At 40.4% G+C, this 22747-nt stretch overlaps 1 protein-coding gene across 1 annotated transcript in view; it reads right to left on the bottom strand.

Annotated features, from left to right (window-relative positions):
• Positions 1-9459: 9459 nt before the first annotated feature.
• The window catches only part of HSD17B12 (hydroxysteroid 17-beta dehydrogenase 12), a 151656-nt gene continuing 138368 nt past the window's right edge, over positions 9460-22747 (bottom strand). Inside the window, exons 10-11 of the mRNA XM_081281086.1 lie at positions 10762-10911; positions 9460-10505 (exon numbers count right to left, since the gene is read on the bottom strand). Of these exons, the coding sequence (XP_081137212.1) occupies positions 10401-10505; positions 10762-10911 (255 nt within the window). The 3' untranslated portion in view covers positions 9460-10400. The remainder of the gene's footprint in view (positions 10506-10761; positions 10912-22747) is intronic.

The following is a 22747-nucleotide window of genomic DNA, read 5'->3' as shown; positions in this document are numbered from 1 at the left end:
TGACTGACAACTGTCATTGTGGTATCAGAGGTTGGAAGCAGTGGCCAGCCCATGGGTGGCCTCTGGAAATAGTTGATTCGTGTCTGATTTGGGCCCTCACCCTCCCTGGCTCTCCACTATTGCGTTGCTTCCTCGTGTTTCTGCTGAGACCAACCCTCTTAAAGGAGATTTTGCTGGTTGCCTTGTCTGTATGCTGAAGCCAGTATTTCTCAGCATGTGGTTGGAAAACCATTGGCATTAAGATCACTAGGAGATGTGGTTAAAATGCATATTCCGGGCCCCCATCAGCATTCTAGTTGGTAGGTCTGGGGCAGCACCCTGCGATCTGCATTTTAACAATGCCTTGCTTTATTCCCCAAGTACCTGCAGAGTGCTCTTGCCTTTTCTAGCTGCCTGCTTTGGGAGGGTGATCATTCTCCATTCTCTCATCATCTGGATGCCAAACCTATGCTTTAAGGGCTGGTAGCTCTCAGAAATGATTCTGAGTTAGCTATACACTGCAGCATATTTTCGCTTGCTGATTTTCACACCAGAGTCTTGCCAAACACTCCCTGTCTCAATCATACGTAGCTTGTGGAGCACCTGCTGCTGTATTCCTGAGAAAATCCGATCCAAAGAAAATAATGGCAAATCATGCTAATCGCTCTCAGTGAAGATGTTGCATTGAGAAATCCCCAGCCCATCTCTCACTGCCAGAGACTTAGCGATTTCCAGCTTGAGGGAGGTGGGTGGGAAGGGAACCTGCCAATTCTGTGGCATGTTTGCCATGAGGTTTCCAGTCTTTGCCAACTCTAGACAACCTTGAGGGTTTGAGGGCGCTTCCCCAGACCTGACAAAAACTCCCCATGGACAATGGCCAAGGCGATGGTAGATGCTGCAGGAGAGAATGAACCATGATGCCACATGATGTCACTATGCTACTTCTCTGAAAATATATGGTAGAATGAAAATCAAATTAGGAGAGAAGACAATTTCTCAAGTGGCATATGGAGCCATTTCCTGGGACCTCAGCTGGTATCTTTTAGTGACTTCAAAAGTGAAGACACCCTGCGTTACAATCCATTTTTATGGTTTTGTTTTCTTGGAGTGCTGAGTTTGGAACCCGTGGCTTGTGCATGCTAGGGAAGCACACTATCATAGAGTCACACCCCCAGCTCATAAATCTTTCTTGATCACTTTACCTAGATGGCTTAGCAGATTCTTCTTTGGAAACACTGAATTCTCAAAATCACAAAAGGTGCATTTCAAGAATACATAGGAGGGCTGGGGCTAGCTCAGTGGCAGAGCGCTTGCCCAGCATGCATGAGGCACTGGTTTCCATCCTCAGCACCACATAAAAATAAACAAATAAGGTAATTCTGTCCATTTACAACTACAAAAATTAAAAAAAAAAGAGTACATAAGAATTGTGTTTCAGACAAACCTTGGTTCAAATCTTGGTCTCTCTACTTCCATGCAGGTAACTTCAAGCCCTTTGAGCCTCAGTTCTCCTCATTTGCTGGACTGTGTGAAGATTCACTCGTACATGCAATGATTTACTCATTAAATCAGTAAATACTGGTATTGAGTGAAGCCACTGCTGTTAGATGCTGGGGACAGAGCAGCAATCACCATGGACTTCATTCCTACTCCCACAGAAGTTGCAGTCTAGCAGGGGAGGTAGACGTTTGTTTGATTGCTAGAAACTCCAGCATGGGGGACGTAACCCAGGGGGTGGGATGTAACCCAGGGGGTTGTCAACTACCATTATTGTTTACTGTTATTTAGAAATAAAAATGTGTAAGTGCAGCCTACTCTTTTCTAGGAGTAATGTGACTGAGAGTCCTTGAGCTATCTGAATACTACATATGTTCTGCTGACCTCAGTCAGGTTCAGCTGGTAGGTCAGCAGTGGGGGGCTGGCTGGTCTAGACTACTCTTGACTATCATGGGGAGACCAGCACCCAACCAGGGCGGTTTTCTGCTCAGGAGGGGATAAGCCATCTGAGAAAATTAAAATCTGAAATAGGGAAGAATTAAGATCCAGAACCAGAAAATAGGTCTTAAGGGAGCGCCTTATAGATTCTCCAGCCCTGGTAGGAGATGGAACTGAACAGCTAGAAAATGGCTGCAGTTCTTTATTGAAGGGAAGTGCATCAAAGGCAGGGATAAGGTTTCAGTAGGTGGAATCCTGCTTCACAGTGTCTTGCAGTCAACAATTGATTGGCATCTTGTCAAGCTACACCCATCTCTGAGAGGCTGTGTGTCTATGTGCCTTCAGCAGGTCCCCCCACCTCCGGTGCTGTGTGGAACCTGTCAGAGCTGGGTAGGAATGCATGTGTACCTGGGCAGTCTCAGCAGCAGGAGTGCCGCTGGAAGACCCCAGATACCATTTCATGGCTTCAATGCCAAGTTGGTTCCTGCACAGTTCACGGATGGCTTCTAACACTTGACTACATGTTCTAATAGTGGAGGCAGGAAGAGAAGGAGGTGGGAAAGGGGGCTGTTTGTACAAACACGCAAGAACTCTTAAAGCCCCAGAGTGGAAGTGGCACAGAATCACTTCCACTCCCCACGATGGCCTGAGCAAGCCAGCCAGGTTCCAGAGCAGGGAACTAGGCTTCCCTTCTTGACTGGAGTGGCTGCAGAGTCACATGACAAAGCGAATGCCAGCCAGGCAAGGGCACTGGTATCACCTTTGCAATCCATCTACCACACTGAGAAACTGGAAGAAGGTTCCTGTGGGAATAGAGGGAGGGAAAGAGTCTCTAAGAGGAGAAAGGATCCAGCCCCGGCAGTCTTGGGAGGCACGGTAAATCTTAAATGCTAATTTGCATACGAGGCATGACAGACATCAAGCGCCCCTTCTCCATCTTCACCCCATCTCCCATCTCACAGAAGGGTGTTACTTTGAAGTCGTTGCACATCCATTTGTTTTAGGTGTGTATCTAAGGCACAGTTTTTGGTTTTTTGGAGTGGTTAGGATGCTTGTCAGCAAATAATCTATAAAAGCTTATTGCCTTAAAAAATGATTAAGTTAATGACTGGTGGAGCATTCACACCCCCTCATGCCTTAGGGGTAAATTAGCCACTTTCTGGAAGTAAACGCATCATGTAAAGAAGCAAGAAAACAAAATTGATGTGCCCAAACTGTCTTTTGCCCTTAGAGAACATGGCTATTAAGTAGTGTGTGTATTCATCTGAGGCTCCATTTACAGTGCTCTCATAGCTGTGTGATGCTTGGTAGTCACAGCCATTGGTTTGTCCAAGGTTGACTATCGCCAACGTCTGCACCAGAGTGTCCCTGAATAAGAAACATAATGAGCCCAAATTATCCCTATGCATAGCATAATACTCTGGATAAACTGGAAATTTAAAAAATGGCCCTTATATCTCTTAAAAGATTTCTAGTTTCACTTACTAGACAGAGATCACATTTATAAGGCATGCATCTGGAAGGATTCTACCAGTTTTTGCATCTTTATACTCCCAGAGACAGACCAGTGGTTTTGTAGTGTTACCAATACCTCAGGTCAGACAGGAAAATCTGACCTGATGCGCTGAAGCATGTAGAGACAGGCTGGAGGCCCTGAAGGGTGTCTGCTGCAAAGCACCCCCACATGAAAGATAAAATACCCTGTAAGTAAACAAGAAAACCCGGGCAAAAGACAATTGCTCTGAGACCAAGAGCAAGGTGGGAATATGAACCCAGAGAGATGAGTAAGTTGGGATGTGTAATGCCCCAGTAGCCTAATTGGATGTCCCTGGAGGAGGGATAGGTGGGTTGGGACAGGATGGGGACAAAGCTGAAACCCAGGAAGGGCCACATGCTCAGAGAAATGATGGACCAGGAAAGGTAAGATACCCAGGGAGGCAACAGCAAGAGCTGTTTTTCTCTCTTGGCCTTAACTCAGGGCCCAGGGGAAAAGTCTCCCCTGAGGATTTAGGCCACTAGCCTAACTTTACATAGGTTTAGGGGCTGAACTAACACCTACATAATCCTTCCTCCTCGTGGCCCCCACTCCAAAACCCACCACCACCACCACCACCACCCCAAACCCAACTACTATACAAGCTGATATGTTCAATTTAAAGTAAATCAAAATGGGTCGTGCCCCATGTCTGATGCAAACACAAGTCTTCCTATGAAGAATTGGCACTTAATAAGGCCTTGAGTTTACAATGTTTCAGATTTTCCATGAATTTACAATTTTTCAAATTTACCATAGTGTGAAAGCAATATGAGTATAAATCATACTTGGAATTTTGAATTTTGATCTTTCCCAGGGCTAGGGATATGTGCTATGGTACTTTCTCAAGATTCTGGGCAGTAATGGCAAGCCACTATGCCCAGGGGCCACGTCATGAAGAGGGTAGACAATGAATACTCTATATGGACTGAGTTGATAAGCTATGATGTCAGCAGGTGAGTGCATGAAATGCATTTTCAACTTACAATATTTTCAATTTATGTTGTTTGAGGATGCAACTCCATTGTAAGTCAAGGAGCACCTGTAATTGTAATGAACAAAAACTCACACATCAACAAATCATGAAAAATGTAATAAAGCACCATTAGTATGAGTAAGCAGGGTGACAGTGTACAAAATTATTGTTCTATTGGAACTATCAAATGCAGAACATAATATAAGGATGTCTAATATATTTAAATAAATAAAATCATGGCTGATGGGTGGCACACACTTAAAGTCCCAGCCTCTCTGGAGGCTGAGGCAGGAGATCACAAGAGTTTGATGCCAGCCTGGGCAACTTAGTAAGACCCTGTCTCAAAATAAGTTAGTAAAAAAATAAATAGGGCTAGGGATGTAGCTCAGAGGTGGAGCAACCCTGGGTTCAATCCCTAGTACTTGGGCAGGGGGAGGTTCAAAACCACAAAAAAAAAAAAGACAAAGTATTTTTGAAAAAGAATATAGTAATTAAAATATATAATACATTAATTAAAATTGAAAACTTAGTGGAGGTTTTGCTTTTGAGATATGGCAGCAACAGATCATTCCTCCGTTGTCACTTAGGATATAAACAAGTAAGTTATACATTTCTCTGAAGACACTGGAGACCTGTGGAAGCAATAAGAACCCGTTAGATTGAAATGCTAGAAGAAAAGCCCTTCTCTGGTGAGCTGGCACAATAATTTGCCTAAGCTATATCATACTCACATGTTTTTGCCCACAAAGCAATTAATTAGAACAAGAAAATTTTAACTATTTTGAAATAAATTGATTTACAGTAAATTTGCAAACAGTACAAAGAATTCCTACATACCTTCACCTAGATTCTCCAATTGTTAACATTTTACATTTGCTGTACCATTTCCTTTATATATAATTCACTGACTTCTTTTTCTCTCGAGATTCAGGTGCATATACAATGTCCCATTATCCCTAAATACTGCAGTGTGTATTTCCTAAAGGAAGACTTTTTCTTAAAACAATTATACCAAAATATAATTATCAAAACCTGAAAAATCAATATTGACAGCATGCTTTTTTAACTTACAGATTTTACTCAATTTTCACCAATTGTTTAAAAAATGTCCCATTGAACAAAAGCTGGAAAAATTTCATCTGGATCAGAATCCACATCTTTTTAGTCTCATTTAACTTTAGACAAGCAGCGACTGATAACTCCGAAAGCATTCCTTGATTTAGCTTTATCTGGTATTTCTTACCGACTAGGTTCAGGTCATGCATTTTGGTCAGGAAGAGCACATCAGTGCTTCATATCTCCAGGGCATCTCATCAGGACACACAAACACACAACTGTCTTACTAATGGTGATATTAACATTTGTTTTTTAAAAATATTTTTAGTAGCTATAGATGGATACAATACCTTTATTTTATTTATTTAACCTATGTGGTGCTGAGGATTGAACTCAGGGCCTCATGCGTGCTAGGCAAACACTCTACCACTGAGCTACAACCCCAGGCCAACGTTTGGTTCTTTAAAAAGAAAAAATTATATATATATATATATATATAATCCATAAGTTTTGCTCACTTGAAACATTTTTAAATAATTCACAGGTCAGAGGAATCATCATGTTCATATTAGCAACTGAAAAACAATAAAATATGTATCTGTGTATATACATACATTTATATTCACACACATAATTGTGAGATGTAACAAAGGAGATAATTCAAATACATTTAGACACTTATTCAAGAAAAAAACATTGAACATGAATGAGTTAAATATCTAACTAATGAAATAAGAAAAAGTAAACAGAATAAACTATTAACAAGCAGCATATGAAAGAGAAGGACAGAGAATTAATCAATTCAAAATTTCATTCTTAAAAAAATTAATAAAATGGACAAACTTCTGGCCAATGGTCAAGAAAAAGAAAGACAACACAAATATCAGAAAAGGAAATATTAAGTACATATTCAGTAGAAGTTTAAATAAGACATTTATTTCCCTGAGCTACTTTATGCTAATACATTTATGTGCGTGTAATGAGTGACTACTTAGAATATTTTTCAAAATTGATTCAAGAAAAATTAGAAATCCTGAATAGTCTAATTATCATTAAAGAAACTGTCAGTAGTTAAAAGTCTCCTCACTAATAAATACTAGGACTGATAGTTTTAGAAACTTTCAAAGAATAGGTCATTCCATTTTTTTATAATTCTCAGAGTACAGTAAAATAGGCTATGCTTCCCAAATTATGTAATGAAGTAATTATAATCTTGACAATAAAACCAGACCAAAAAATGAGAAAGATTTCACAAATCTATTTACACAAACCCAAGTAAAATACTAGCAAACTAAATTCAGCCATGCAGAAAGATAATGGAATATGTTCAAGAATGTAAAACTGCTTCATTATTAAATCGTTATAACTAAAATATACTAAAGCAAGTCTATGAAACAAAATGCTCAGGAAACACATCACTTAGTGTGTATGTCAGTGTGTGGGCTGGAAACACAGATATACCTCTCTCCTTGGACATCTGCACTAGCTGGTTTGACTGAAAGGCTTCCCCAGGTAGCTGAAAAGCTCGCTCAAGACTTTCAGAGCCTGATCACTCATTCATGGCCACCACAAACAAGGCTTCTACCTCTGTCTCATCCACACTGCTTCCCCTTCCTCCTTAGCCTGCTTCATTTTCCCCCGTAGCACACATAGTACTCAAAAAAATTTAATGAACAGTACATCTAGAAACTTTTGTAATGTGGAAGTTAAGCTTGCTTATATCCTTTCGGGATGGCCATTTGTATTATCCATTTGGTTTACTTTTTAATGACACGTAAAAGGAGAATGGACATAGTTGTAATACACCATTCATATTAAAAATTATTTGTGTCCATGCTAAATACAATATTATATTTCTAGATGCCTCCAAATATATCTCAGTAGAAAAAATAATTATATATCTGTTAGTAAGCTTTATAATACTATGACAAAATGCTTAACAAAAACAAAAGAGGAAGAATTTATTTTGGCTCAGGGTTTCAGAGGTTTCACTTCATAGTTGGTTAGTTCCATTGCTTTGGTACTGGAGTGAGGCAGATAGCTAGGTGAGGGCCCTGGGTGAGGGTGGAGGAAAGCTGCTTATCTCATGGTGGCTAGAAAGCAGAGAAAGAGACTAGACAGAGTCTCCAAGGGCATGCCCTCAAGGACTCACTCCCTCCAACGAGGCTTCACCTCCTATAGTTTCCACCCCGTTCCAATAGTCCTTTCACAGCTAGGAATCCCTCAATGGGCTAATTCACTGATGAGGTCACAGTCATCACGATCCAATCCTTTCCCCCAAACCCCACTCTGAACACTGTTGCATCAGGGACCAAGCCTTCATCATATGCATCTTTGGGCGGGGGGGGACACTTCATATTCAAACCATAACAACTTTCAATGAGGGAATTTAAATTGTCCATACTTACATGTTTTGCACAATGAAATGAGCAGTACAAATATGCTAAAGATATTAGAATACCACAAAGTAAAAAATTTTAAGCTAAATTGTTTCCAACATACTGAAAAGCTTCAATCATTTGCTTTCACACTGTTAAACTACAGAGTAAAGTAACAGAATGCAGGACCACTGAAATCTCAGCTTACTTCTGGTGTCAATGGAGATAAGAAATTATAGTACTAAAGCCCATTTCATTCCTATAAAATAATATCACAGTAAATCTTTTACACATTGAATCATATTCGGATTAATATTCACTATATAAAGTTCAGTTCTATTATTACATTTCAATGAAATAAGTAGCAAATGAGAACTTATAATTCATCTTTTTAGGGCAAGACCATTTGAGAAAATGGAAGACTAACAATATCACTTCACAGTTACTTATTTATTCCAAGTGCTTGTGGGACTCACATTAGGGCAATCAGAATTGTACAAACCTTTGTTTTAAGACACTTTCTCTAATGCCAGTTGAGATATATTTTGCATGTCTATGCAAACTATTTTCTAACTGGGATAACAGAAGAAGCATTTTGCATCTTGCAGTATACTGGTCTTGCCAACCAATTCCTCATGTATTTACCCCCAGGTCCTATCTTCCACCTTTCCACAAAAACAACCATGCCAACCAACCAATGTGTGAAAGCATATAAAATACTGTCCAGGTCATTGCGGTGTCGCTATCTCTGTAATAAGAGGAGAGAGGGGGAAAAGGCAAAGGATGTGTTTTAAATTGAATAAAGCTACGTTTATTTAAGTGACTATCCTTTATTCTTGCATTATGTTCTTCCTACTTTTTGAGTGCTAAAATACCTTTTCTTTTCCATGATGATTCTGATATAATATGGTAATTTTTTAATATTTATTTTTTAGTTGCAGTTGCACACAATACTTTTATTCTATTTATTTTTTATGTGGTGCTGAGGATTGAACCCAGGACCTTGCGTGTGCTAGGTGAGTGCTCTACCTCTGAGCCACAACCCCAGCCCAGAAGATGGTAATTTGTGTGTGTGTTTTTTTTCCTTCTTTTTAAGTCCTGAACTGGCAAAATTAATAGCCAGAAACACTTAACCCAATTTAATTTTTTTTCTTTTCTTTTTACAAATTTACTGGTGCTTAAAACTAGGAGACACAGCCTAGATAAAGGCCCACCTTTCTGTGCTGCGTATTTCACAGTATTGAATTCTTCCTCAGTGACATCCCTATAGATTTTGAAGCAGGATAAAAGTCAGTCTTATGTAAGCCAACATAAATATGATCTTAAGTTTCTAGAACAAAAAAAATATGCTTTCATTCAACCCATGGTTATATCACCTTTTATTAAAGCTAATTGTATCAGTACTGTAGGGTTCCAATTTAAGAAGTACAATGCCATTTCCATGATAGCCATTATTACTTAAGTAGTCTGTTTTCATACATGTGAGCAATATTGGTGCAAAGCGAAAACAAAGAAGGCTGGGGTCTGTGCAGGTCCTGAGTTGGGGTGTCAGTGGTACCATAGGGATGGTCAGCCTCAATGTACATTTTGGTCCATCTATCTTTTTTTTTTAAATATACCTTTATTTTTTTAAACTTCATTTTTAAAAAACTCATTTTGTATTAGTTCTAATCAGTTCTACATGACAGCAGAAAGCTTTTCGATTCATTGTACGCTATTTAGTTTTTTTAATGTGGTGCTGGGGATCGAACCCAGGGACTCATGCGTACTAGGCAAGCACTCTACCACTGAGCCACAACCCCAGCCTTGGTCCACTTATCTTTATAATTCAATCATACTGCACAGTTTCAGTATTTACATTTGTGTAAACTGAGAAGAAATAACATGTTATAATAAAGCTTATTTTAGTGGGCTTTACGTGTCAGAAATAATTTCCTCTTTCATGATTATACTTTTTAGAAGGAATAGTTCCATATAAACATATAAATTGGCATATACATTTAGAAAACCTTATAGAGATCTATGTAAATTACAGTTTGGCCACCAATAAGCAAATTAATTCCCCATTTTTTCAAAATCATTACTGTCACCAACAAGCAAATTAATTAATCCCCATTCCCTCAAAGTGAGTAAAATTTTTTAAAAAAAAGAAAAAAAGAATTGCTAGTGATTATATTTTATGGTATGTTTTTAGAGAAAATATAATAATGATCACTGACTTTGGGGCCAGATGGAACAGATGGCTTTTATGTTTGTCATTCTGTGATTTGCTATAATCATGTTTTTTCCTATTAAATTGTTCTTGGTAATATGAGTTCTACATCCATTTTATATGAGTGTTTATATTAAACTTCAAAATTAGTTCTGGTGGAATCTAGAACATGTGTCAGGAACTTCTAAAAGCAACTTCTTTTTTCCTCCAAATCATGACAACATTTGGCCAGGTTAGCAATTGCTGCAATGAGAACAGCAACTTCTGGGGACTGGTGGGTGCCCTGCAGCGAATGTGCACAGGCAGAAGCATCTGGCTGTGGGATGACGTTTAGTTCTTCTTGGCTTTCTTCAGATAGCGAGCCCTCAGGGACTTGTTGAGACCCATGGATATTTTAAGATAAATCCAAGAAGGCAGGATGGAGTTTATTGAGCCCTAGAGAAAGACATGGGGGAGATATGTAATTATAGCATACAATCTGGGCTAATTGAAGCCGATGACCTGATGTTACTAAATTGTTATTTTACTTACAGGTAGATTTTAAAGTTCTTGGGTGTACAGTTTAAAATAATGCACAGATGCCCTGTTAGATTAACAATATATACTATTTTGTGTCACTGTTTTGTGACTCAATGAGAAAGAAAAGCCCCAAACCAGAAAGTACTGATGTGAGATTTAAAAATCAACATACCATAAGAGAATGGATCAGGTATCCATTGGTTCGGGACTGCAAGCCTACTGTTTTAATTGCAGATTTCACAAATGTCTCTGAAGAGGGTTTGTCCCAAGTTGGCTTTCGGATTTTAGCCAGTTTTGTAGCTACATAGTATGGCAGGACACTCTAGAAAGACAAAACATGTCACTGATCAGAAGCCCACAAACTCAAAACTGACGTGATGCTTGACTGACAGCTGTAGAGAAAGAAGAAAAGCAGCCATCTAAACACAGCTTGGGAGAACACATGAAGCATAAAACAAACTGTAGTAAGTCAATCTATGAATAAAACAGAATGACACTGAGGAAAATATTTAAAAGAAATGGAAACACACTGTCTGGAACCTTTAAAAGAAAGGCATTGAGGCTGGGGTTGTGGCTCAGTGGTAGAGTGCTAGCCTAATGTTGTGAGGCACTGGGTTCGATCCTCAGCACCACATAAAAATAAATAAATAAAAAATAAAGTCATTGTGTCTGTCTACAACTAAAGAAAAATTCTTTTTAAAAAAAGAAAGAAAAGGAAGGTATTGATAGCAATCCAGAGAGCGGAGACTGAGGGAGAGGAAGACCTGACTGAACGGAACACTGGTGTGCAGAACCAGTAAGTAAGAATTTTGACACTGTATCCTTCTAAAGAGATGGTACTCATTTCCCCCATAATTTATTATGAATTAAGCTTGCTCTATAAACTTTAGTCCTACAACAGATATTTCATTTTCTTAGCCTTAAACTATCACTTTTCTTCCCTAATTTCTTAGCATTCTGATTCTGAGTTTTATAAACTTTGCTAGTGAGAGGATAGGACTACTTCTTTCTAACTTTTTTTTTTTTTTTTGGAGGGGGGCAGGGGTGGGTGGGTGGGGATGAGGTGGTTGGAAAGACTGTATAAACAATGTGTAAACAGCTTGAGCAACAAAGACACCTGACAGGACAGATAGGGTTTGACAAAACTGAATGTGAGCTTTTAGAGGAATTTTACGAATGTCATTTATTGCTTATGCTTGGTACATTTTGGATGTGATTCAACATAGAATCCCATAACAGGAAACCCTATTACAACGAGTCCTGAGTTGTGACAAAAAGAGGTTTCTTCTGTAATTTGAAATAACATGGGCATTGCAGTTCACCAAAGGTGAACGTATTCTGTCCAACTCGTGTGAAAGGAGAGGGTATAAATGGTATAAATCACCACGAGGCTTCTGTGAAAGAGGAGGATCCGATCCAACAGGTGGTGGTCAAAATCAAAACTTCCACATTAGGAATGTAATTAAGGTCTGTTCCATTATGGGTTTCCTTCTTGCTGAGATCTGGAAGGAATGGTTCCCTGTCCCTTTGGCATTATGTATATATGCAGGCTTTGTCATTTTGTATTTTTCCCACCCCCAAGTATAAGTCAAAGAATACAGCTCACCACTCTTGATATGTAACCTGAAACTTCAACCCAACAGAGTCTAGAACCCCAGGACTGGCCACTGTCACTCTCCCTCTTTCTCTTTCTTATCCCCGAAGCCACAAACCTACACCAAGTAAACTAATTTCACTAAGCACATGAGTATCTGATCCAACTTAAAATGTTTGAGAATTTGGGTTTTTATGGAAATATCACTATCCATTTACCCCTCACTTAAGGAGTAAGTTTTTTGTTTTTGGTCAAAAAAAGACTTTGATTTCAAAACCAAAATTTTGTTGTGAGGATATAAGCACAGCCCAAAGAGTTATCACCGACTGACACCAAGTATAAAATGTGGAGTTCAATGGTTAAGTAAAGTTTGTTCACCAAGCAAAGCTGAACACCCAAAAACCCCAGAAAATATGTTTATACTCTGATCTCAAATAATGTAGGAACATAAGCAAACCTTTTCTCATCTCTGTGTCTCTGCTTTACTGGTTATAAAAAAAAAAAAAAAGTGAGGATTTGAAAAAACATTCCCACATATAGATCAAACCTGCTAAGATTCTGTTAAATTCTGAGCCTCTTGAGATGCAGATGGTCTTGTAATTATACTTTTCAATTGCATTATAATTTCTGGTTCCTTTCTTCCATCCACCCTTCCTTCCTCTCCCCTTTAATATGCATATGGCATAACTGGATTCTTGATCTTGTAAGAAAATTACACTGCATTGCCTGACTGAACCACTTGATGGTGCCACAAGTTAACTCATCACTCAGCTAAACTGTCGCAAGAGTCTAGAAAAGACCCTGCTCTGGGGGGAGGGGACAAGAGATGCACACAGGAATTCCAAGTCCAATTGTTTTCCCAACTAAGAAATGCAAATTCTCTTCTGTAAAGAGTATTTATTTACTTCCATAAGGGTTTAAAATCAAGGTGGTTGACGCGATGCTTTTGCGCTAAGTCCTAAACAAAGTGGAGGCGCCTACCATATAAACAAATAGGGAGACATGAAAGAACATGATGTTCTCAGGGAACTAAGGAGTAGGTAATAAAGTTCAAACACTGGCAATGTGTGAAGGAGGCGAAACAGCAGTGAAAAAAAAAAAAACTACATCCAATCACTGGATGGTATCAAGTTCTAGAACACACCCTCCTCATTTGCCACTGTACTGTCAATGCTTAGAACAGCACCTGGTATACGGTAGGGGCACAATCAATACCTACTGAAAGAACTTGTCAAAAAACCCATTTCATATGGATAGCACTGAAGAGTAGTAGTATTTAGGGCCCTTTCTACCACTATGGTCCATAAGATTATTACACCAGAAAGTTGATAATGAGCGTTTACACCAAAATTTTAAATACTGTGAAGATTAAGCCAGATGATCTATCTAAACAAAGGCAAAGAAGATTTTGAACTCAAAATCTTCCTGCCTCGTCCTCCTGAGCTGCTGGGATTAGTGCACCACTGCACCTGACTCCATTTTTGTCCTTACTCAGGAAAACATCATGGGAAACAGGTCAAGAAGATACATATACTTTTATGGGAAGTGTTCTGGGCAGAAAAATTTTGAAGTTGTTTAAGCTCAACAGGTTGCTATACAAATTTTGCCAGCTCAGAAACAACCTGACCTTGACAGCAATAGATGCGGGCAAGTATCCTGATTTCCCAAATTTAGAATCTTAAACTGAAAATAACTGGTTAGGTCATAAAGCAAAAGCTGTTAATGGCCTGTAATCCCAGTGGCTCAGGAGGCTGAGGCAGGAGGATCGCGAGTTCAAAGCCAGTCTCAGCAACAGCAAGGTGCCAAGCAACTCAGTGAGACCCTGTCTCTAAATGAAATACAAAATAGGGCTGGGGATGTGGCTCAGTGGTTGAGTGCCCCTAAGTTCAATCCCTGGTACCCACCCCCCAAAAAATCATTTATTTATTTATCTATCTATCTATCCCTGGAACAACTTGGTTACCCCCCCCCCCAATCAAGTAGAATGCTTCGGTATCTGGTCTTTACAGAACAGTTGAGGGGTCTTGGTTCAGAGCAGGAAAGCTACTACCATTTAATGCCATGGAGCAGCGGGAAAGAGGATGCTCAAAGCTGCACGGCAGACACTCAAGAACCAAATACGGAATTCTGGGACTTCCCACGGAGCATCTTTCATGTGCAGTCAACTGTGTACTAAATACACCTTCTCATATTTATAAATGATCACAGAACAATTCTTGGCAAGGGTCTGGGATAACATGGACAAGAGGACTCCAGGCCTCAGTCTATGTGCACAATATGGGATTCTAGACTTGGGGTCTACTTTGCTGTTTCTGGGAATTAAATTCACCAGTGTGGCTAGCACATATTCCTAAGGCACAGGTTAGGCTCCTGTGGGATATATCAGGGGCACCTCACTTCCTTGAATTTGTGGATTCATCTTCTATTTCTGAAATCTCCACTTGTAGGCAATGAAATCAGCTTTCCTTACAAAAGGGACCCTGATTATCTTATTGGTAGAAAACCTTAAATAGCCTAGAAAATGTTGGGAAAAAGGAATTGTTCTGAGGGTGCAGAAAGTTCTGGCTACATGGCAATAAAAAATAGGTACACATTTTGGCATTTAAGCTCAAAATAAAGGAATTCAACATATTATGCTTTGCACAAAGAAAACCCTTGACCAATGCTGGCTAATAATTCTACAAGTGACCTGTCTCCAAACGTGGATTTTATATGTCAACATACAAAGAATGAAAGGAAAAATGGTGTAATTGTAAAACAGGCATTCATTTAACAATACTGATTTCCTGAGCACATAGAACGATGTTTAGGCACTAGGAACATAAATGTGCACAAAACAGTCCCTAATCTTACAGAGCTTATGTTTAGTAGGGGGACACTGGTATAGGATATAGGTAGTGGAGGCTGTTTCTGCAGTTAGATAAATCAACAAAGGCCTCTCCCATGTGGTGACACATAAGCAAAGATCTGAAAGAAGGGAGGGAAGCCAGCCAAAAGCCCTTTAGACTGAGGGGGAACAGCTAATGCAAAGGCCCTGAGGTGAGTGGGTGCTCAGAGCATTTCAGGAACTGCAAGGAGAGCAGAGATGTAGTGGGAGGGTAGGCTGTAAGATAATGTGGAAGTTTGAAATGAGAACACTGTAGGTGATAAAAACTCATGGTTTTACTCTGAAAGAAGTGAGAAGCCATGGAAGACTGTGTGTTCTGATTACTCTGGCTGCTGTGAGCAGACTGCAGGGGCTTCAGGCAAGCATGGGGACAGGGACAGGGAGGCCAGACTGGGAGCATCCTGCTCCAGCATCCTGGGTAAGATCAGGTCAGAGCGGTCAGCAGTGGAGGTCATGAGAAGTGGTCAGAAGGTGGGTATGTTTCAAGGATAAACTGAAGTCATAGGGCTTCCTTATGGGTTGAACTTGGGAGGTGAGAGAAAGAGGCAGTGGAGTAGTGGAGGAGGTGGCTGGGGGCGGGGATCAGCATTAGATGAAATCAGACTGACTTGAATTTAAATTCCATCTTGACCACTTAAAGTATTTGGCTGAATCTTCACATCCTGTAAGAGGTGCAAGAATATCATTTTCCACAGAGAATATCTGACTGCTGGGGTAACTATCTGGTTATCTTCCCTCTGGACACAGAGTTAGTGGTTTGGAGGGACTGAGTAGGTTAACAGAGCTTGTGGTGCAACACTGTCATAAAAGGCCAAGAAAAATAGATGGATATCATCCCTGACACGTGGAGACTGACTTCGTTGGAGTCCCATTATTCCAGTGATCTAATCTTGCTATTCTGAAGCCATTTGTTAAAGCGGGTGCAGTTGACCAGATCTGAATATTTCCAGAGAGGATCTTTATGTCGCTCCATAGCTCTGTTTAGACTCCATTGGCACTAAAGACACACTCTATTACCTCCTTTTATTGTCACTGACAATTAGCAAGAAAAACGGGTGGATACATGTGTTTTCCAGGAGCCATTTCTTAATATTCACCTTTTTAGCTCTTTGAAGCCCAACAGACCTCTACTGCATTTTTTTTAAATCCTTGAATTTTGTTCTCCTTTAATTTGTCCTTTTCATTTTCTAAATTTCACAGATGAAAGCAAATTTAGTTTACTCTGATTTTAAAAATCACATTTTTAACTGAACTAATAAAACTATCAACTCTCATAAACAAAAAAGACATAAGAACTGTAAGGTGATAACTTAAAGGAATGGGGCCCAAAAGATTTCTTTGTGTTGGTAAGTTCAAATTTAATGGTGTGGTTTTTGGTAATCTACTGCTAAGAATAAGAAAAAACACCTCATTTTCAGGGCAGCTGAAACCTACAGCCACCCCCTCTGGGTTCAGGACGTCTCTCCCTGCTTCTTCTCTGCTCCTCTGGCAAAGAGGCAGGCAAAGTAAAACTTAGGGATGGTTTCAGTTGGCAAATGGTCTCCCGGTTGACAGCATCTTTAGAGACTGGCTTCCCCGGTCTTGGGAGGAAAACTGTGTCACAAAGCAGCACCTGTGAGAGCCAGGGAGGCGCTGCAGACACAGGGGACTTCGGAATTACACAAACCCAGGCCACCAACCCAGATGGGAACACTCTCTGCCCTTCCCACACACTTGAGCCCTCGCCCTCCTTGAGCGTCCTCACAGCAGTACCACTGTACCAGATCATGAATCCATGGATCGTTTGCCCGTTTGCTGTTGTCTCCTCTTGACTAATGTAAACTCAACCACAGCAAGGGCTCCAGCTGCCCTTTTGCCACTGTATCCCCAAGGTACCCTTGAAATATTTCTTGACTGAAGAAAATTGGAACACAATATATATACCTCACTAAGTGTATGATGCTTAAGTATCTGTCTTCTGTCACTCTCCTTTGGGACAGGACAATGTCCTCTTTACCTCTTTCTCCACTGCCTGGCTAAGGATCTCTCAAATAGCAGGCACTTGCTGTCTGATAAACAGAACTGACCTCAGGCAAGTTACATGTTCCTATTGACCCCTAGTTTACTATGTGTAAAAAGGGTCTAGGTCAACCTCTAGCTCAAGTCAGAGAGTAAGCAGCTGAACAACGGGCATACTGTAAATGTTCAAAAAAGGTAAGTTTCTCTCCTCTCCATACTTACGTACCATTTCCGAGTTTGCAGCGTTTCTCTATACGTCACTTTATTTATCCCACTTGCCAGAAGGGACATTAAGACTCAAAGTAATGAAGCAACTTTCTGTAGGTCAGACATCACTCAACAGTAAAAGCAGAACTCAACCTTGGTCTGCTGACTGAGTTCAGTGTCCTTTTCTCCCTGCCACTAAGCATGTGGTGACAAATGCAGTCTGCACCAAAGCATGGACTGGACTGAGGGAGCACTGAGATGGGCGTGCTTTCGCTGTGCCCTCTTGCTTTGAAACGACTAAATATCCAGGCAGTGCGTCCCGAATTGTATTTACAAGGCAGGCTATGAAGAGACGTCACCGGATGCTAAATCTAAGGGAAACCCCAAGAGACAGCAGGATACTTAGCATGTTTTAAAGTGTCTTTCCTCAGACTGCTTATTAATCAAAGGGAAATAAAAGTAACTGTGTGGCAGAAAGAAATGAGTCAAAATCCACACCAACAAGGGCAAATGACGCTATGTCTCCCCCGTGTGATGTCCTGAGAAGGACAAAGCATCACAAATGTAGTATTTTGGACAGGAAAGTATCATCAGAACCTAACTTAGAGGAAACATCTGATAAGCCCAAGTGAGGAATGTTCAGTAAACAAGAATGGGGGAGGAGTGCTGTGCTCTTCAAAAATGTCAATGTCATGAAAGACAAAGAAAGGTTGTGGACATACTCCAGATTAAGGGAATTTAAATAACATATCAGTGAAATCAAGACAAATCCTGACTTGGCTTTTTGAGAGATTAAGTATAACTTCTTTTGACTAATCTTTAATTATAAGGTAACAATGAGAGCCAATAGTCCTCATCAACAGAATATACTTTTGATAAGGTTTACCCAAGAATGTTCTTCTCATCCTCATTCTGTCTTCGAATTCAATAGTCTATCAGGCTCATAATTCAGCTCCAGGGCATTTATGTATAACTTCTTGTTGTTGCTGCTGCTTCTTTTTTGTTTTTCCCTTTTTTGTGAAAGGCTGGGGTCTTGTCAAGTTGCCCAGGCTGAACCCCTGGGCTCAAGTTTGTCTCCTGCCTCAGCCCCTAAAGTGGCAGGGACTACAGGTGTGTGCCACTGCACAGGGTGTTGCTGTTTATTTGCATTTCCACGAAATGACTGTAGAATGGCAAATCTGAATTCTCTTCTCTCTCTCTCTTCTTGGGTGCTAGGGATTGAACCCAGGGGCGCTTTACCACTGAGCAACTTGCCAGTCCCTTTTGTTTTTTTGACACACTAGGTTGCCAAAGTTGACTTTAAACTTTCGATCTTCCTGCCTCGGCCTCCCAGTTGTAGAGATTATAGGCATGTGCCACTGCACCCAGCTGGCAAATCTGAATTCTCAACAGGTAGTCTTAGAAATTATAGGAAACAAGTTGAGAAAAGGATGGGGAGGGAGAAGCAAGGTGAAAATATTAATAAGAAAGTAATATAAAACAATCTAGAATTTGAAAACTATCCTTCTTGTACAAAAGAGTAATCTGATGGACATTCACAAGGAGGCAGACCTAAAAAGATACCTGTTCTTCCAAAGATTAGACAAAACCTGAAACTTTGCATCACAGCATTCGCCCAGAAGCCACCTACAACTGAAGACCAGAAATCCATGGGAGCAACACAAGAAGCTCAAAAGGCCCTTGAAACAAATGACTGTCACAAAGCATGACCATGCCTAAACCAGAGACCTCTGTGGCACCAGGCAAAGGGCAGGTCTCTAGTGAAACAGAACGTTCATGTGCCATTAGCAGTACAGGGACAAACAAGATAAAACCCTCAAGAACACACGGAAGTGGGGGAGAGAGAAAGAGCCAGAGAACAGCAGGCAGAAGTGTGTAGGCTAAAGGCAAGAGAGGCATAAGGACATGTGCCACGGGACAGAGACGAGGATTTCCAGGTAGGTGAACTGCGACCAGAGCCTTGAAAGAAGGACAAGGGTCACAGGGCTCAGGAATGAAGGGCACTGGGAGGACATGTGGCATGGACTTAGAGAGGAGCTGGGGAAGTAAATGCCAGAGGAGGAGCCAGTCACGGGAAGTTCACAGGACAGAGAAGGTACTGGACACCAGTGTCCACTCTGGCCTAAAGACAGGGGAAGACAACAGAGTGTCAAGAAAGACAATGGTCCCATGGAGAGTGAATTTAAACCTAAGCCTCAGGGACAGCCATTTGAGAACTGTGAAGGAAAGCAACATTATCTGATTTGTATTTTAATAAAAAAATATGTGAGATGGAGTGGGAGGTGGAATCAGCTAACAAACACTTCTAGCCCCAAAATTTAGAGACATAAAACACTACCAAAAAAACCCAATAATTTTAAACTCTAAGTTTCATTTAGAACAGATTTATTTGCTCCTTTCATCAGAATTAATATGAGGTCCTTCTTTTATTCTCCTTCAGCATTCTGATGGGTTCATACAACCTGACAACTGTGCTTTCCTTCACCAAATTCATTCTAAGTTTAAATCTCAAATAAATTCATGTGAAGAAAGCTAATGATTGATGAAATTAAATAATTTGGAATTCATTATTAAGCAAAAATGAAAGTTTATCAAAGTAAAATATTTCAGGAGACAAATACTGTATTTTTGTAGTAATTTCTAGTCATACCAGATTAATGAGAAGAGAACCTGGAGAAAAAAATCTTTGAGGGTAACAGGCTACGAAAATGAGAGAAGCCGGGCATAGCAATGTACACCTGTGATTCCAGGAACCGAGGTGGGGGCAACTGAGGCAGGAGGATTGCAAGCTAGAGACCAGTCTCAGCAATTTAGTGAGACTCTGTCTCAAAATAAAAAAGACTGTAGTTTTGTGGTTGTTATGGTTTGGAAGTGAGGTGTCCCCCAAAAGCTGACGTGTGAGACAATGTAAGAGGGTTCAGTGGGGAAATGATTGGGTTGAGAATACCTTAACCCAACCAGTAAATTAATCCCCGGATGGGATCAACTGAGTGGTGACTGAATAGGTAGGGTGTGGCTGGAGGAGGTGGGGCATGGGGGTGTGGCTTTGGGGTATAAATTTGTATTTGTCAAATGGAGTCTCTCTCTGCTTCCTGCTCATCATGTGACTGCTTCTCTAAGCCACACTCTTTGCCATGATGTTCTGCCTCACCTTGAGCCTCAAGGAATGGAGCCAGCTTTCTATGAACTAAGACCTCTGAAGCTGTGAGCCCCCAAATAAACTTTTCCTCATCTAAAATTATTCTGGTTGGGTCCTTTTAATCACAGCAGCAAAAAAGCTGACTAAACCAGCAGTAAAATGTCCTGAGTTTAATCCCTGGTGGAAGGAAGGAAGAGGAAGGAAGCAAGGAAGGGAGGGAGGGAGGGAGGGAGGGAACAAGAGAGGAGACAGTTCTGTCTATGAGCAGAATTTCAGGCATTACTCATCTGCGTTCACAAGGCCGACTGCCCCTTGGGTCACTGAAACATCTGCAGCTCTGGTTGTTGCCTACAGGTAACTCACCAATAAACTTTGAGGCTCTTGCCTAATTTCAATGGATCTTTAAAAATTATTAAACAAATAGTATGATTATTATAGATTTATGGGGGGAAAAATGTAACATTGGATAGCAGTTGATGCCATACTTCTCGATCTGTCCCCAATAAATGCTTCATTTATTTCCTTGTTACCAAAATCCACATAGCAGTTTTGAGTTACAAGCATTATAATGTCTGGTGTCAAGGAAGGCAGTAAGGAGAGTATGGAAGAGTTCAATAAAAATTCCAGGATTGGGCTGGGGATGTGGCTCAAGCGGTAGCGCGCTCGCCTGGCATGCGTGCGGCCCGGGTTCGATCCTCAGCACCACATACAAACAAAGATGTTGTGTCCGCCGAGAACTAAAAAATAAATATTAAAAATTCTCTCTCTCTCTCTCTAAAAAAGATTTAGATTCTGGCTCAACCATCTAAAGTCTATTCATTCTTAAAAAAAAAAAAAAAAAATTCCAGGATTCCGCCAGGCATGGTGGTGCACACCTGTAATCCCAGCAGCTCGGGAGGTTGAGAAAGGAGAATTCGAGTACAAAAAGCCAGCCTCAGCAATGGTGAGGCGCTAAGCAACTCAGTGAGAACCTGTCTCTAAATAAAATATAAAATAGGGCTCAGGATGTGGCTGAGTTCCCCTGAGTTCAATCCCCAGTATCTCCTCCTGCTACACACACACACACACACACACCCCAAAAAAAATCCAGGACTCTAGCACACTCTGTCCTCCCCAATGCACCTTAAACATATGAGAAGCTGTTATACTAAGTGGCTCTGACATCTAAGCATCCTTTGGATGAAAGCTAAGGTAGAAATTTAGAACAAGCAGGCTCTCCGTGGGCCTGGAAAATGAGGAAATATTCAACATACCCCTCCTTTCATTACCACTCACTCTCATGATAGGTGATTTGGCCCCAGTACCTACCAGAATGAAAAGGGTTAGCAGCTAGAGCTAGACAGCACTTAGGTCTATCCTGTTTATGTGCGGATATAAAGAAAGAAATGGAACCAAGAAGCCAAGTACCTTCTGGCTCCATCACTTCCCAAGCACAGATGATCCAATAAGTGTTCAGTGATGTCTTATAGGCCCAGAGCAAGTAGCTTAGTGGGTAAGAACACGGGCTTTGGTACCAAATAGACCAGATTTGCGTCCTGGTTCAAAATGGACAAATAACTTATTCTTTTAAAGCCTTGATTTCTTACAACTTTTAAAAAAGATGATAATCTACTAAATCTTTTTTTTATAGTTTTTAGTTGTTGATGTACCTTTATTTTTAATTTATTTATATGTGGTGCTGAGGATAAAACCCAGTGCCTCACACATGCTAGGCAAGTGCTCTGCCACTGAGCCATAATCCCAGCCCCTTCTACTAAATTTTTATTTATTTATTTTATTTTTTTGTGGTGCTGGGGATTAAACCCAGGGCCTTATGCATTCGAGGCAAGCACTCTACCAACTGAGCTATATCTCCAGTCAAAAAGATGATAGTCACACTATCACCTGAGATCCTTATGAAATGGAGTGAAGTGAGGCAAATAAAATGCTTAGCACTGTCTATGAAAAGTAACCACTCAAATACTCAAAATTATTTTGATTGATCATTGAAAAAGCAAAATATAAGGCTCAAAGTAATGAAAGCCATACTAAGAACTAGGTGTATGCACACTAGGTTAGGTGATGGGCAAGAGCAAGAAAAAAGGCAGTAATTCCAACTTCTGCCCAATATTTTTTTAAATGTGCCTAAGCATGGAAACACTGGGAGCCATTATTTCTTTGGGTTAAACAATAGCTCATGAGATAGGTACTCATAAAACCCACTGTTTACGTCCTCTCACAGCCTGTATTGTACTTTCATAGTACTACATCTACTAACGACATAATAAACTCAAAGGTCGATAAAAAAAATTAACTCAAAATGGATGAAAGACCTAACATAAGCTAAAACTATA

Source organism: Spermophilus citellus (genome assembly GCF_964194105.1).
Source record: "Spermophilus citellus genome assembly, chromosome: 2".
Classification (NCBI taxonomy): Eukaryota; Metazoa; Chordata; class Mammalia; order Rodentia; family Sciuridae; genus Spermophilus; species Spermophilus citellus.
Note: the sequence above shows the minus strand (reverse complement) of the source record. Positions and strands in the feature narration are given on the sequence as shown.